The sequence below is a fragment of the Carassius gibelio genome, chromosome B15 (assembly GCF_023724105.1).
Source record: "Carassius gibelio isolate Cgi1373 ecotype wild population from Czech Republic chromosome B15, carGib1.2-hapl.c, whole genome shotgun sequence".
In the NCBI taxonomy this organism is placed as follows: Eukaryota; Metazoa; Chordata; class Actinopteri; order Cypriniformes; family Cyprinidae; genus Carassius; species Carassius gibelio.
Window position 1 is genome coordinate 7,088,365 of NC_068410.1, and position 14,631 is coordinate 7,102,995.

The 14,631-nt window shown below is 38.0% G+C and overlaps 1 protein-coding gene across 2 annotated transcripts in view; it reads right to left on the reverse strand.

The window, feature by feature from the left end:
- nyap2a (neuronal tyrosine-phosphorylated phosphoinositide-3-kinase adaptor 2a) overlaps positions 1-14,631 on the reverse strand; it is a 43,352-nt gene that overhangs the window by 26,050 nt on the left and 2,671 nt on the right. The window contains exons 2-3 of one of the 2 annotated variants that reach the window (XM_052577343.1): positions 14,012-14,228; positions 5,155-5,462 (exon numbers count right to left, since the gene is read on the reverse strand). In XM_052577343.1, the coding sequence (XP_052433303.1) occupies positions 5,155-5,462; positions 14,012-14,208 (505 nt within the window). In that variant the 5' untranslated portion in view covers positions 14,209-14,228. Of the gene's footprint in view, positions 1-5,154; positions 5,463-14,011; positions 14,233-14,631 lie in introns of both variants that reach the window. The other variant, XM_052577342.1, reaches the window with a different exon arrangement.

Here is a 14,631-nt window from a genome sequence, read left to right on the forward strand (position 1 = left end):
TTTCATTGTGTATAATCCTGAAGCGTGTTCACGGCAGGATTTAATACAACAAGAAAACATTAGGCCACGCCGCTAGCGAGAACGCGGCAGCTGTGTGAGCCATCATAAACTGGCCATATTTTCCAGCCTCTTGTGGCGTCCCTCAGACTCTGAAGGCTGAATAGTGCAGAGTGTCTGAGGGGGCGCTCCAATAACAGCTCAGTTCAGTGACGCTCGAAGTGCTTGTGCTGCGAGACAGTCAATGTTAGAGCGTGGGGACTGCAGTGAGAGGGTTGGATGTGCATAGCAGTCCAACAGCACTCTTCAGTGGAGGGCACAGACCCCGGCAAACATAGAAGGAAATGCATGCGTCAACTCGCTGTGTTTCGTTGTGTATAATCCTGAAGCGTATCCACGGCAGGATTTAAACCAACAAGATAAACATAGGGCCACGCCGCTAGCGAGAACGCGGCAGCTGTGTGAGCCGTCATAAACTGGCCAAATTCGCCAGTCTCTTGTGCCGTCCCTCAAACTCTGAAGACGAATTGTGCAGTGTCTGAGGGGCGCTCAAATAACAGCTCAGTTCAGTGACGCTCGAAGTGCTTGTGCTGCGAGACAGTCAATGTTAGAGCGTGGGGGAGAACGAGAGGCTTCTCGTAAAGAACCGTAATAAGAGAATGAAATTTTCCCGAAATAGACACGACTCGATACGTCTAGACGAGACTAGGTCGCGGCGGAGTTAGGCGCGATCCGTTTGGCTAGAGAGGTAGTCAAACGGCATCGCTATATAATAGCATGTCACTAAATCGTGGCAAAAACCCGCGCCGTTCGTGATATGCGCTGATAAGGCTGCTTCCAGGACCTCGAACCTCTTGGTGGAGGTCCGTGAGAAGGGTAGTTTATCCACCGCGTGGATAGCCACATATTAGCACACTGAGAAAGGGGAAGCGCGTTTCTCCTGTCCGCTCGGAGGGAGAGAACCGCTTATGCCGGTCAGAGCCTACTCTGAGTAGAAGCTGCGGTAGACAACATAGTATAAAGCAAAGCTGCTCTGATTAACGCGCTCGAGTAGGGGAGAGCGAGCAAGTGGAAAATCCAGTGCATCACTGTACTCATAGTCAAGCCGCACATATCGCCCCTAACCAACACCTCGTGCGGGGCCTCGGCGACCGCAGAAGCGAACGGTGGGGGTTAGACGCGAGGCGACTGAAGAAATAGACTCCAGAGCGCGGATTACTTTCTTATTTTACCATAGCCGTAGGCTATCACAGAGAGAACATGAGAGAGGCTGCAAACGAATCTCTCATGAGTGCCTCCCTGTGATAAACCCATATACGGCTCTTACCTTTCGTTGACTCATCGCGTCCGCGAAAGAGGAGTTAACACTGCTCGAAGAAAATCGCTGGAGAACGCGAGATGATAGGGCACAGATGATTCGCTATTCCTGAAGGAATGAAATCTGAGCGAAATGGCGCGCTGCACCCAGGTATATCATGCGTGCGCATGCGCAGGGTGGTGCTATGCGCCATTTGGCCAATAGGATTGGCGGGATGGTATAGGGCTTCAGACATTCGTCACACCAGAGGTGTTCCCTATACGTGGTGACGTCACCGCAGCATCGAAGTGACCTATGATAGGGAAACGGTGACTTCCTCTATATTGCTTATCAATTTGAGCCCGATTGAGACGCAGAGAATATTAATGGAGAGGATCGCGCAGAACATGTGCAAGCACGGCTTTTAATAGTATGTTTGTTTGTTGTTGTCTTATACTTTTAGATACGCTGTTGTTTGTGAATGCTACTGCTTAGGTTTTATTCTGATAAAAGCTTTAATACAGCACAGCAACCATACGCGCGTCCATGTATAACGCTTCTCATTGCTTTTTTTTTAGAATAAGTGGAGCAGTTTGTTAGAGATGATCTGACGATCTGAATGAGACAGAGAGGGAGAGAGAGAGAGAGAGAGATGCAGAGCAGGGCAACGCGAGGAACAGGATTGAGAACTGCTGCTTTAGAACATTGGTTTTGAAACTTGTGAATCCATATGAAAGACAGAATCGTGATTCATATATGCACAGATTTTTTCATTCACCCCTAGTTTTCCCTTCCTTTTCTCTGCAGCAGCGCAGCATGGCCTCGCCCACTTTGTTGCGTGTTCCTGGGGGCGGGGTTTATCTGGGCCCGGGAAGAAGCTTATTGTAGTCCCTTACCAGCCGTTTTTGTAGGCATTAAACTGCCAGAATTTTAAAAGATGATTTCTCCGTTGGCATTGAACTTTCAGTGCTGCAACTTTGCAGATATTATTTATGCTCTAAACAACAACATTACAAACTAACTAACGTTAATAAAGTGAAATCGCAATCAACCACCCCTTTAACCATCTGATACTATTTTTGTACCACGAAGAGTAAGAGTAGAAAGAGAATTGTTTCTATAGAATTGAAAAATAAAGAAGGCTAGAAGAAAAGTGGGCAAGTTTGTGAGAAAGGGAGTGCATAAACAAGTGAGATAAAAGACAGGATTGTAATGAGGAGAACAAGAAAGGGTGCCAAACTGGGGTGGGAAATGAAGGCACGAGAGTAAAGGAGGGATGAGAGATTGGGGGAAGTGTATGTAGCACGGAGCCTGAGGGAGAATGAGACAGAAGAGAAGGAGGAGAGATGTTGAGCTCTTTGAGGCTCCTCTGGAGGAATCATCTGTGGTCCTTGGTGTGGTGAAAATGCCACAGAGCCTCAGGCTAAGTGAGTCAAACAGTATAGATCATTACTCGGACATCAAGATCCTATATGATTTTAAGAATACGCTCTGGTTATAATCTGAAAGTGGTTTATATATGTTTGAAGGGGTAGGGTATTATTTGAGCACCAAGTTAAATTACTTAATGTATACTCTTATTCGGCAATTGCGTGCATTAAATAGATTTTTTTTAAAAAGGAAGGGAAAAAAAACATTTATTATGTTAAAAATTTATATTTCAGTGCTGGAACTTTATATTCATTGTGTATTCCAGAAAATGTATGGTTTCCAAAAAAATATTTAGCAGCACTGCTTTAAAGATTGATAATTATAAGAAAGTTTCTTGAGCAGTATATCAGCATATTAGAATGATTTCTGAAGGATCATGTGACACTAAAGAATGGAGTAATTATGCTGAAAATGCAGCATTGCTATTACAGGAATAAATGATATTTTAAAATATAAATTCAATTAGAATTATTAGAATTTTTTTGACTCGAGTAGAAAATGGGTAGTAAATGAGGTTGCATGTGTTTGAGATTGAATATACTAAAAGGTCTGATGTGCTGTATATAGTACAGTGAAGTTGGCTGCGTTTCAAATTTCACTGCAAAGAGCCGGTTGATGTTTTTAGGGTTAATGTACACTAAATGAGGATGCGAACATTGAAAAATGAGGTCAAGTGTTGGAGTGGGGTTAGGTATATAGTAATGTGTGCTTCTGCTTTGGATTTGAAAAAAAAAAAAAGCACTTTGAATGAGCTCAGCTCTCTGAGTGGGATCAGTAAAGATCAAGTTAAGGGTTAAAGGAAGGCTAATGTGTGTGGAAAAGAGTGTGTGTGTGTGGAATAGTGAAGGTCTCTGAGGCATTTGTTCACTGTATAATATAAAACAGCCTAGAGCAGCACATTTGTCTGTTTAGGCTTGCAATAGAACAAAACAAGGTATAAACCTCCATTGAAGGTGAACAAAAACAACGTAAAGATTTAGTCGCATATGCAAGTGATTTACTCGCAATGTAGAGGGTTGAAAAGCTGAAAGGTGCATCTAATTTACCTATAAAATGTACATATTAATACCTTTTGAAAGAGTTCCTCCCCAGTGATTTTTTTTTTGTGAAAGTATTTGTTTCAGGTTTAACTCAAACTGTGTTTGCATCTTTCTATGCATGTTGTGAATGTGAATCATGACTCAAGTCTCCTGCTCGTCGACCTTGTAGCTCTGAACTTGTTCATAAGAGGCATCATCTGTGTTTCGGTTAATTCTGTCTGAAGCTGTCACCACCGGTAAAACACTTAGGCCGAGAATGTTGCCCATGGCAACAGTTGCCCCATTCATAATGACACTGCAGCCAGCAGGCGACCAATCAGAGTGCTTTTGCTGGCTCAGGGTGACCAGTCAGAGGAGGACAGAGAGTCGATGTCACCTGTTCCTAGAAAGATTCTTGAGTATATTTACAGGTGTCTGTGGAAGCCAATATATGTCTGGTGACCTTTCATCTGTGTGCATTTTCAGTTATTAAAAATGACAGCTCTGTCTGACCCTGACTCATTAGAGTCTACAAGTGTGCAGTGCTGCTGTTAAGTGTTCTTCTCAAAGCAGGTCAGTCCACTCGATGGCCACCTCGGTAATGCTATTTCTCGCCTCAGGCAGAGGCATAACAAACTGTCACTATCAAACTGTCATAAGACATAGGGAGCACTTATTCAGAGTTAAAACAGATTAAACAGTTATATTCAGATTAGTGCTTAATAAATATGGAGTTTTAAGAGAAATTTTGAACTGCTTATTTTATGAATAAATTGGCCGTAGGTAAATGCAGTTTTCTTTGTTGAGTTAAAGTATATTCAGTTAAATATTTTCTAAAATATTTAGAGATTTTTTTTTTATTTCGAACTCAAACTATTTCGAAAAGTATTTTGAAAGAAGCCTTAACATAAAGCAAAAAGCGAGTCTATTTTTCCCTCAGTCACCAAGTTGAAGGATTTCTTTGTTTCATCCTGTACAGTGCATTTCTTTGTTTTGGATGCTTGCATGTTTATATAGTAATGGTTCTGTTGTGGGCTGCAGTGAGGAAGGTATGTTTGGTGTGTGTGTGTGTGTGTGTGAAGCTCAGAGGAAGCGCTGCATGTGTAATGATCCATGAGAGGTATGCACGAAAGAGATGGAAGAAGAGAGGAGATTTGCATACAACAGTGAAGTGGTGGGAAAGAATAAGAGATGCCATTTTTTTTCCAGAGGCTTGTGATGCATGTGTGTGTGTGTGTGTGTGTGTGTGTGTTTAGAAGGAATGCATGTCGTTTGAATTGATATTTCACAATAGAAAAACTCAGCATTATGAATGCTGTTCCAAGTTCAGGCATATTTTCAACACAAAATCCAGCTTTAATGCAGTAGCTAGAAGCATTCGTGTTATTGCATGCACACACACATATTTACCGTCACATTTGTCTGTTTCCTTCCCGCTCTTCCCCGTGCTGAGCCCAGTGTTGACGGTCTCAGAGGAGGTGCTGAGTTTGGTGTTGGGATCTCGTCTGGGTTTGGGCGGGGGCTGTTTTCTCGAGGTGGGACTCCCCTCCTCTTCTCCCCCTCCCACTGAGTGCAGAGACTGTGAGCGGACGGTGAAGCCTGGCCCACAGGGGGGAGGGCCGCGGTCCTGAGGGGCTGGCATCGTCATGAAGCCCATACGAAAGTGTTTGCCTGCGTGTCCCCCTCCCTCCGTCACACGGGCCACATCCTCGCCAATCCTGAAGAGAGAAAGAAAGGCAGTTTATTAAAGCATTTCACAAAGTATTGAACGTGCACCCATCTATGAACCCCATATGCTTCCTGAAAGCTAGATGGATTGCAGCGTCAGACCCTGTTCCAGAACAGAGCAAAATCAAGCACATGACAGAAGAGCAGCACAGATTAAGACCAATATTACAGATTAATATTCTGTTCTAGTCCAACATTCATTCATTCATTTGAATTCACAAAGAATATTGCAAACACACAAACATAGCACAGGTCAGAGGGAGCTCAACTCAAACAGATCAGAGATCGGGGAGGAAAAATCCTCATGCAAATATAATTGAGAAAGAAGGCTATGTGTAGCTTTCCATTCATTAAAGAACATTAAAAACACACACACTAAAAACTATTTTCAGCTTTGAAAACTAAGCAGCAAAGCAGCATTTTCATAATAAATTGGAAATAAAATAATACAATTTGGAAATTGCTATCGTAAAAATTATATAATTTTACAATTTTAATTTGTAATATTTGACAATATTAGTTTTTACTGTATTTTTAACCAAATGAAAGCAGACTTGGTGAACATAAGAGATAAATATATATATATATATATATATATATATATATATATATATATATATATATATATATATATATATATATATATAAAGCATTACCTATGCTTTATCTATTCCATATACAGTATACCTGTACCTACTTTTATAAAATACTATATTAGACTTTATAATAAACTGTCAATACAGGATTATGATAATTTTGTACCAGATATCTTTTTAACGTCTTTGTTCTCTGTTTTCTATATTATTTCATTATTAGTGGTTTCGAACATGTTTCATATTTTATTTTGTATGCAGCTTTAAGCAATATAAATGTGACAAAATATTCTCTGTAATGTGAGAATGTTACAGAAAAAAGGCGAATTCCCTCCATCCATCTATCCATTCCCTCATAACTTCATGAATCTATCTTGCCTAAAAGTCATTTCTGCATAATCCAATTCAGAGCAATTTGGCTGGATTTTAAGATGATTTCTGCACCGAATATCCTATAAAAATCGAGTTACTTTCATCTGTCTGTTCATGAGAAAGTGCGAGAGAGAGAGAGAGAGAGAGAGAGGGAAGGAGAGAGAGAGAGGGAGGGAGAAGGGGGCATTCAGTTCAATTGCTGTCTCTCAAATTCTCTCTCTCTGTCTGTTGGACGAAAACTAATCATACTAAAGGGCAGACAGGATTTACTCGCATTGGCTTTAAGTAACCATTCACTCACACAGACACACACACACACACACACACACACATATTGTGAGTGTGTAATCAGAGGGGAGGGTGTGGTGCTGTGGTGCTTCATAAAGAGTGATTGAGAGTCTGTCTGCCAGCCTCACTGCACCAGCGTCCCTCATCTCTCTGCTTCTCTCCTTGCATCCTTTCATCCATGTGTGTTGTCATCTGTCTTGTCTTTCTTGTATCGTCTGCAATTTTTCCCTCCCTCTCAGTGGTCACACTTCACACTGTCTTGAGTGACCAGGCATTGTTTTTTTCTTTCCTTTCTCTTTTCAATCTGACATTTTTAGAGGAAAATAATATTACCAAATGGCCAATCAGTCACTCATTTTACTTTTTCATATGTTGTTTAATCTAATCGAACAATTAAAACTATAATATAACTATTGTATTAACTATTGTATTAACTACAGGCTTCAATTGAAAGACTAAATCACCAAAAAATGTAACAAAAAAATAAAAATAAAATAGTCTGATGTCATTTAACCTTTGTCTTTTCATTTTTTCTTTGTCGATGATTTCTTAAATACTGTTTAAGAAATTGTAACTTTTATCCAATTAAGGATTCATTAAAGTGATCAAAGGTGACATTAAAGATTTCTAGTTTCTTTTGAACTTTCTATTTATCAAAGAGTACTCATTAAAGATCTATCAGGCTTAATAATTGTAAGACATTTTTCATGTGTACTAAAGACTATGTAATAATGCTGGAAATTTGGTATTGCCAAACTGTATTTTTGATCAAATAAGTTTTGATGAGCATAAGAGACTTCTATAACAAATGTAAAAAAATCTTGATGACCCCAAAATTTTAAACAGTAGTCTACACTTGTCGCTCTTTTGTATTTCAGAAAGACTGAAGAAAAAAATTAAATAACTCCCTGTCTTAAAAGCCTTCACATCCCTCCTTTATTTTCAGGAAATAATGTATCATCATTTCAGTAAGAGTCTAGATAATTATTGTGACTCGATCACCTCATTGATGGACTACATTAGCATAGCAGTGTAGTGCTCTAACAAGACCAGCATAGCCTATAGTTTATGCTGCCTAGTGTGGTGCCTGTGTGTGTGTGTGTGTGTGTGTGTGTGTGTGTGTGTGTGTGTGTGTGTGTGTGTGTGTGTGTGTGTGTGTGTGTGCGGCAACTTTGGCCTGAGTTGTATGGAGCAAATGTCCCCAAAAGGTAGTAAAACTTGAAACCACTTACATTGTGCAGAGCAGCTTATGGTCCTCACAAGGACAATAGATTAATAAACATAATAAATAATGTCTTAATTAAGATGCTGAAAGGTTTGTGTGAGGGTTTAAGGATAGGGTAAGTGAATATAAAATGTCATTAGCTCAGTATAAATCAGTAGATGGATTTAAATGGAAAGTCTCTTCCCTGACAAATGTTTGCATGAAGGGTTAAAGGTCATGGAATAGTGGTTAGTAGCATATTTAATGAATCGAAAATGAAATTTTGCTTGTAAAGGGTGTTTGATCCATGCACATTTCTCTCCTGATTCAGACGAGATTACTTTTCCACTAGAAAAAGCAATATTAAAAAGCAATATTTTAGCCGGAAGCAATGGTTTGCATCCATCTTAGTGATAGATTTGTTTTTTACAAACAAATTTTTGCTTCACAAGATAAGATTTGTGTGATGTTGTGATGTTTTTATCAGTTGTTTGGACTCTGATGGCACCCATTCACTGCAGAGTATCCTTTGGTGAGTAAGTCATGTTAATGATGATGAGATAGATAGACAAACTCATCTACATCTTGGATGAGAACATTTTTAGGGAATATTCATGTTTGGGTGAACTATTGCTTTAATGGAAAGAAAAGTGGCTAGCATTAAGTAAGCATTGTTTGCATATATGCCTAGACACAGAGGATGCATTATTTAGCTCGCTACTGTGAACGTGAAATACTGCGCACACAAAATGCATCCATATGCAGTATTGATGGTTTTGTACTAAATCTTTCTGTTTCAATGAAGCAATAAGCACCAAGAAGCTGGTTTACAGTGAATTTATAACAGCTAAGGGCCGCTGTTAGGCACGACGCGAAGCAGCTCAACCAATCAGAATCAAGGACCGGATCTATCCGTTTTATAAACACAAACTAATCTCAATGGACGCAGAGATACAGGTTTGCCTGAAGCTGGTCTGTATGTTGTCTATACGTGTGTGTGTGTGTGTGTGTGTGTGTGTGTGTGCTGTACTGATGCTTTTTTCTGTATTGATCAGAGCTCAGTAAATAAACTTCTGTCTTTGCTTGTCCAGCAGTTAACACCCTTTAGCCCTCCTCTAATACATCAACCTCTCATCCTTTCATCCTTTTCTCCAATCTTTATCCTTTAATATTTTTTTCCATGCATGATTTAAATCATATTTCCATTGGTCTCTGTCTGCCTTTTCCATCGCTTTCACCTTTTTTACTCTGTCTTTTTTTCTTGCCTCTTTGTTAAAGTGACTGTTTTCCTCTCTCTTTATCAGACTAACACATGCACTCCGTCTACCAAAGTGATGCACCCCTCAAATTGACCTTTCCCTGACCTTCACTCATATGTCAATGTCCATGTTATTGATCTGAGCATGTCTGTAGATTTCTTCTTCAAAACACTGCCTTTCTGTATTATTTCCCTTTGGTTTTTGTTGTTGGTGTTTACATCAGGTCATAGTGACACTGTTTAAGTCAGCGTAGACGATATCATTGACTGCGGTTTGCGTTAGACAACCAAATTGCTTTCAGGGCTACTGGCTGCTGCCATAGCAACCACGTCAAAACTATTTCCTGGCAATTTATTGAACATGAATTATCATTAATATCTGAAAAGCTGTGTTAGACAGTTTACTTCCTCTCTCTCCTATATAGTTGCCATGCAAACATGTACACAAAACGCAGACACTCTAACACTGACAAGAATTTTTATTTTTTTTATCATAAAATAAAATACAATAAATTCTAACCAGCGAGGCTGTTTGTATTATTATTATTTTCATGACAATCAAGCAAGACTCCCTTCCTTTCCACTATTCTCATTAGCCTATTGTTTATGTGAAAAATGTCTTATTAGGTTAATGCAAAATATTAATGTGCAAATTGCAAAAATGATGATATAACAGTTAAACTGTAAATTGAACAAAATGACATTTGTAGAGTACTTTTTTATTTTTTTATTTTTGCATTTTATAATATTTATTATTAGATAAATATTAATAAATATATATTTATTATTATTATTAAATAATAATAATAATTATTATTATTATAATGTTCTAAAAAATTGCACTGAAAAAGCTTAATGATCATAAAATTAACTTTATTTTCTTTATGCAAAATATTTTTAATAATAATAATAATCTTGTGATTTTCATGGTGAAATATAATCTGTATATTTCAAGATTGTTTTCATTATGACATAATGTTCATGACAATTAAGCATATCATCCCCTCCCCCGAATTCTCATTAGCCTAAGGTTATGTGTAACAAAGACAATTCTCATTACTTGAATGTGAAAAAATAATGACATAATAGTTAAATTGTAAATTGTAGTATAATTTGTAATGTTTAATGTTTATCATTATTTTTATATTTTAATAGTATTTGATATTATTTTGATATATTTTTTTTTTTTACATTTTATAAATGTTTTATTGTTTTTATTTCTGTTTTACAGTATTGACCTAAATGTCAATGTTATGAAAATAATCATTTCTGGAATTATATATATATATAAATATATATATATATATATATATTTATATATATATATATATATATATATATATATATATATTAAAACAAATCTTTTATTTTCAAACGATTTTTTTAGGGTGAAATGTAACTTCGCCAGCCTGTTTCACCAGCACAACAAAGAATGTTGGTTTGTCTTAACTGAAGTATGCTATAAAACATCTCATAAAACCCAGTTATATCCCTATGCATTATATATCTACATACAGAGAAACAAATGTAGGTGTGTGCCTGTTATTTCTCATTCATGTCCCAATCCAATCATATTCAAATTCATTTTAAGCCTCTTCATCATGCACACATACTCATATATGAGAGTGAGTGGAGTTGTAACAGGATTTCTGGTATTATGCAGGTCCTGTAAGGTCATCGGATCCAGATTTTCCATTGTGTGTGTCCTTGGGCAGGTTTCTCTCAGTGTGCATATCTATGTGTGTGACAGCAATTGAATGACACATACAAACCTGCCTTCTGTTGTGTGTGTTTTAAGGGACCGTGTGCATGTGTCCTCAGGGGCTAGCAGTCTAAATTTAGAGACGAGAGGGAGACGAGGACCAAGCCCACTGTTGCCATAGAAACTCACCCCTCTGTCTCCATGGTGACAGACCCTGTTTTTCCATCTCCAGGATGAGGAGGTGTGACTTTAGGCCCTGTTTATATGTGCGTGTGTGTTATGTTAATGAAATTTCATCTGCATTCTGTAATCCTGATTGTTTAATCTGACTAAAACACCTCCAAGGGAAAGAGACAACCCACAGATGAACTCGATCACTCTGTGTATGTCATTGACCTCCTCTCCATGTAAAGAACACCCCACTTACGCCCCATTACTTTAGGCAGAGTGTCTCAAGCTGTATGAATAGAGGGCCACCACTCAGACCTCTCAGAGAGATGCTAAAGAGGAGGAAAGAACCAGAGGTTCGATTACAGGGTACAAACAGGAGGAAATGTAGGGTTAAAGGGGCAGCGGAAGAGAAAATGAGGGGGTTGAGAGGACAAGTTTTTGATAAAGAGATGTGCTAAAAAGGAAGGGTAAAAGAGGAATGAAAATAAACCATGAGAGGATAGAAGAATGTATGCTATTATGCACCTTTTAGAAGATGCAGTCTCAGGTGTCCCCAAAATGTGTCTGTGAAGTTTCAGCTCAAAATACCCCACAGATCATGTATTATATCATTTTGAAAATATGACTATTTCACAAAATTCCCCCTTATTTTGAGTGGAAGCAGAAACCGGCTGTTTTTCGTGCATGTCCCTTTAAATGCAAATGAGCTGCTTTTCCCCGCCCCCTTTTTCAGAATAGGATTGTGCCTTTACAGCTCTCACCTGAGATACTCAGAGAAAAAAACATCTGTTTGTTTATGATTATCACATCTATCGCACTGAAATCATGTGTTTTAAAGCCATATCAGTTTAAATTTACAACGTACAGTTTCCTGAGCGCACACTTCTGCATGCAAGTGCACAGAAAGCGGCTGTCACATGACATTTGAGGACACAGTTGTTGCTTGCAAAACAGAATGGCGGCATTGTTGGTTGGAAGCTTGCAGATTAAGGGGCAGTAATATTATTATAAGATCCCTAGATACGTCATGGGGGGAGCAAAATCTGAGCAGCTCATTTTTTCACAAGCTTGCAGAGAAATGTTTAGCAAGAACAATTTTTCTGGGTTGCTCTTTTTCATGTTTTCTGGGTTGGTAGATGCACCAGGGACATGTTTACAGCACTTAAACATGGAACAAGTCAGATTTTCAAGACATGTCTTTAAATACAAAATTATATGCAAGTCTATTAAAATAAGTCTCTTCACAATACACATGGTTTCAGAGCAGCTTTATAGAAAATTTTGATGTTGAAGTTTATATCTTAATATTTTCATGCCTTAGTTAGATTTAGTGATAATATAGTTTACATTTTGTGACATAAGCAAGCAAGCGAGATTTGCTATAAAGTAATGCAGGTTTACTGTACTTATAAATCCAACTTTATATAAAGAGCTGAGTGACAACATGTTAACGTTCTGAAACAAAATTAAAAAATATTAGCATTTGAGATTTGCAATATGTTTGCGATAATATTGTATGTATTCGGATACAATTGGATATATATCCATCTTTATACAGAGAGGCGTGCGATAATGCAGTTTAAATTTTTTTGACTATATGAACAATCACCCATCCAAGATTTATTCAAATGGAACCTATTTACTTTTAATAACATTTAATATGCTTAGAAATACTTGGGCTGTTAAAATAGGTCGGTGGATCTCACAATGAAATGTCTGGATTATACTCTACCCTGAAAAGCATTTGAAAATAAGAAATTATATAAATAACATACCTCAAAAGTACATCATTACTGAAGTGAAATGCATTGCATACAGCATTTTGTTCCAAATTTAGCTACAACGGAAGTCAAAATAACAATAAAGGCAATACAAAAGCAATGGAATATAATTATGCACACAAACTCGCACACCTCGGGCTGCTGTTAGATTAATCAAAGCTTCCTTTTGTGTCTGTCTTTTATTAGACTGGCAGAACTGTCTGTGCTAAATGACTCTTTGCTGCTCACACAGACAGACAGAATAATGGCTGAAGGTTTTCATTGACTCTGTGTTTGTCTCTCTAATATCCAGCTATTTCCTCATTGACTTTTACAGCTCAGGACCAGTGACCTTTATTTCCCTGACTTTCTCTCACTCTCTTTGCACACACAGGCAACTAAAATCACAATTGTTAAAGACCATAACATAAATGTCACTCACACTTTCAATATGGTAGTAATGTTAACTTTTAATTTGTATATACATATATTACTTGGCAGTAATATCGTCATTTTTAAATGCTTGTCCAAATAGGGGGACCTGGGATTACTCAGAAGTATTTAAACTAATAAATTGTTCTTAATATATTACAACAAACAAACTGAAATCTAAATAAAAATGTGAAATTTTACACATAATATCAAGATGTGAACTGCAATCATATATTCTTTTTATATTCCTTCAATAACTATTGTTTGTATTTAAGAACATTCAGTTCTGGAACACAGAACATCACTTTTGGAATCACAAAATGAATAGTGGTTAACTTAATATATAAAATAAAGGAACCATGTTCCTTCATTAAATATATAAATTCAAAGAAGTTGAAAACAAACAGCTTTAATATATTTACAACACAAATCTTAGAATATATGAAAGTGGGGACTTTGATTATTGTGTTGAACAATGAGCGGCTTTTAAGTCAGTAAGGTTATACCTTTTGAAAAGATTCCTAGAGACAGTTTTTGTACTCTAAGAGTGTAGATGTTCATATGTGGGATAATTTTGCCTGTTTTATTGTTTGCAAGTCTAAAACAGAGCAGGATGTGCTGCGTGCTGAATTTAAAATAAGGATACCGGGATTTGTTCAAATCCCAAATTATGAACAATACTAAAAGCCAATAGCATTATTATGTGCAGTATTCCCACAAGTCTATCCCTAGTTGTGTACAGTATGTCTGTGTGTGTACCTCTTGATAGCTTCCTCCTGCCGTCTCTTCTTCTGGTTTTTCTCCTGTAGGTATGTCCACTGTGCGTGGTTACGGACGCGGTCGCTCTCTCGGGCGATGTCAGAGGCGTTCTGGATAACCAGCTCGTCATACGCCCTCAGACCGCTGTCCTCCACGTACTGCAGGAAATGTGTGCACTCGTCCTCCCCTGAATCCATCCTTCAGCACAGCAGAGAGACTGCCTGGAAGACAGAGAGAGAGAGAGAGACTTGAGTGCCTCATACACATGTCATTCCGTCCTCTTGAGAGCTTGCTCTTTATAAAAAATAAAAAAAAAGAACTTGTGGGGTACAGGTGGGACGTATAAACACACACACACACACACACAATGGCATGTTCTCAGGGGAATATGTTATCCTTTAACAATGAAGAGCATGATTCACTGCTGGGAAAGGGCAAGAGCTAGCATGTTTAATATATTTACATAGCTAACTAAGATTATGATGAGAACACAAAAATACACATATAGAGTTCATTATAATGACCACATCAATCCGCCCATTTGTCCAACCATCCAACATTCTATCCTTCCCTGTCTAGCTGTCCATCATCCATCCATCCATCCATCCATCCATCCATCC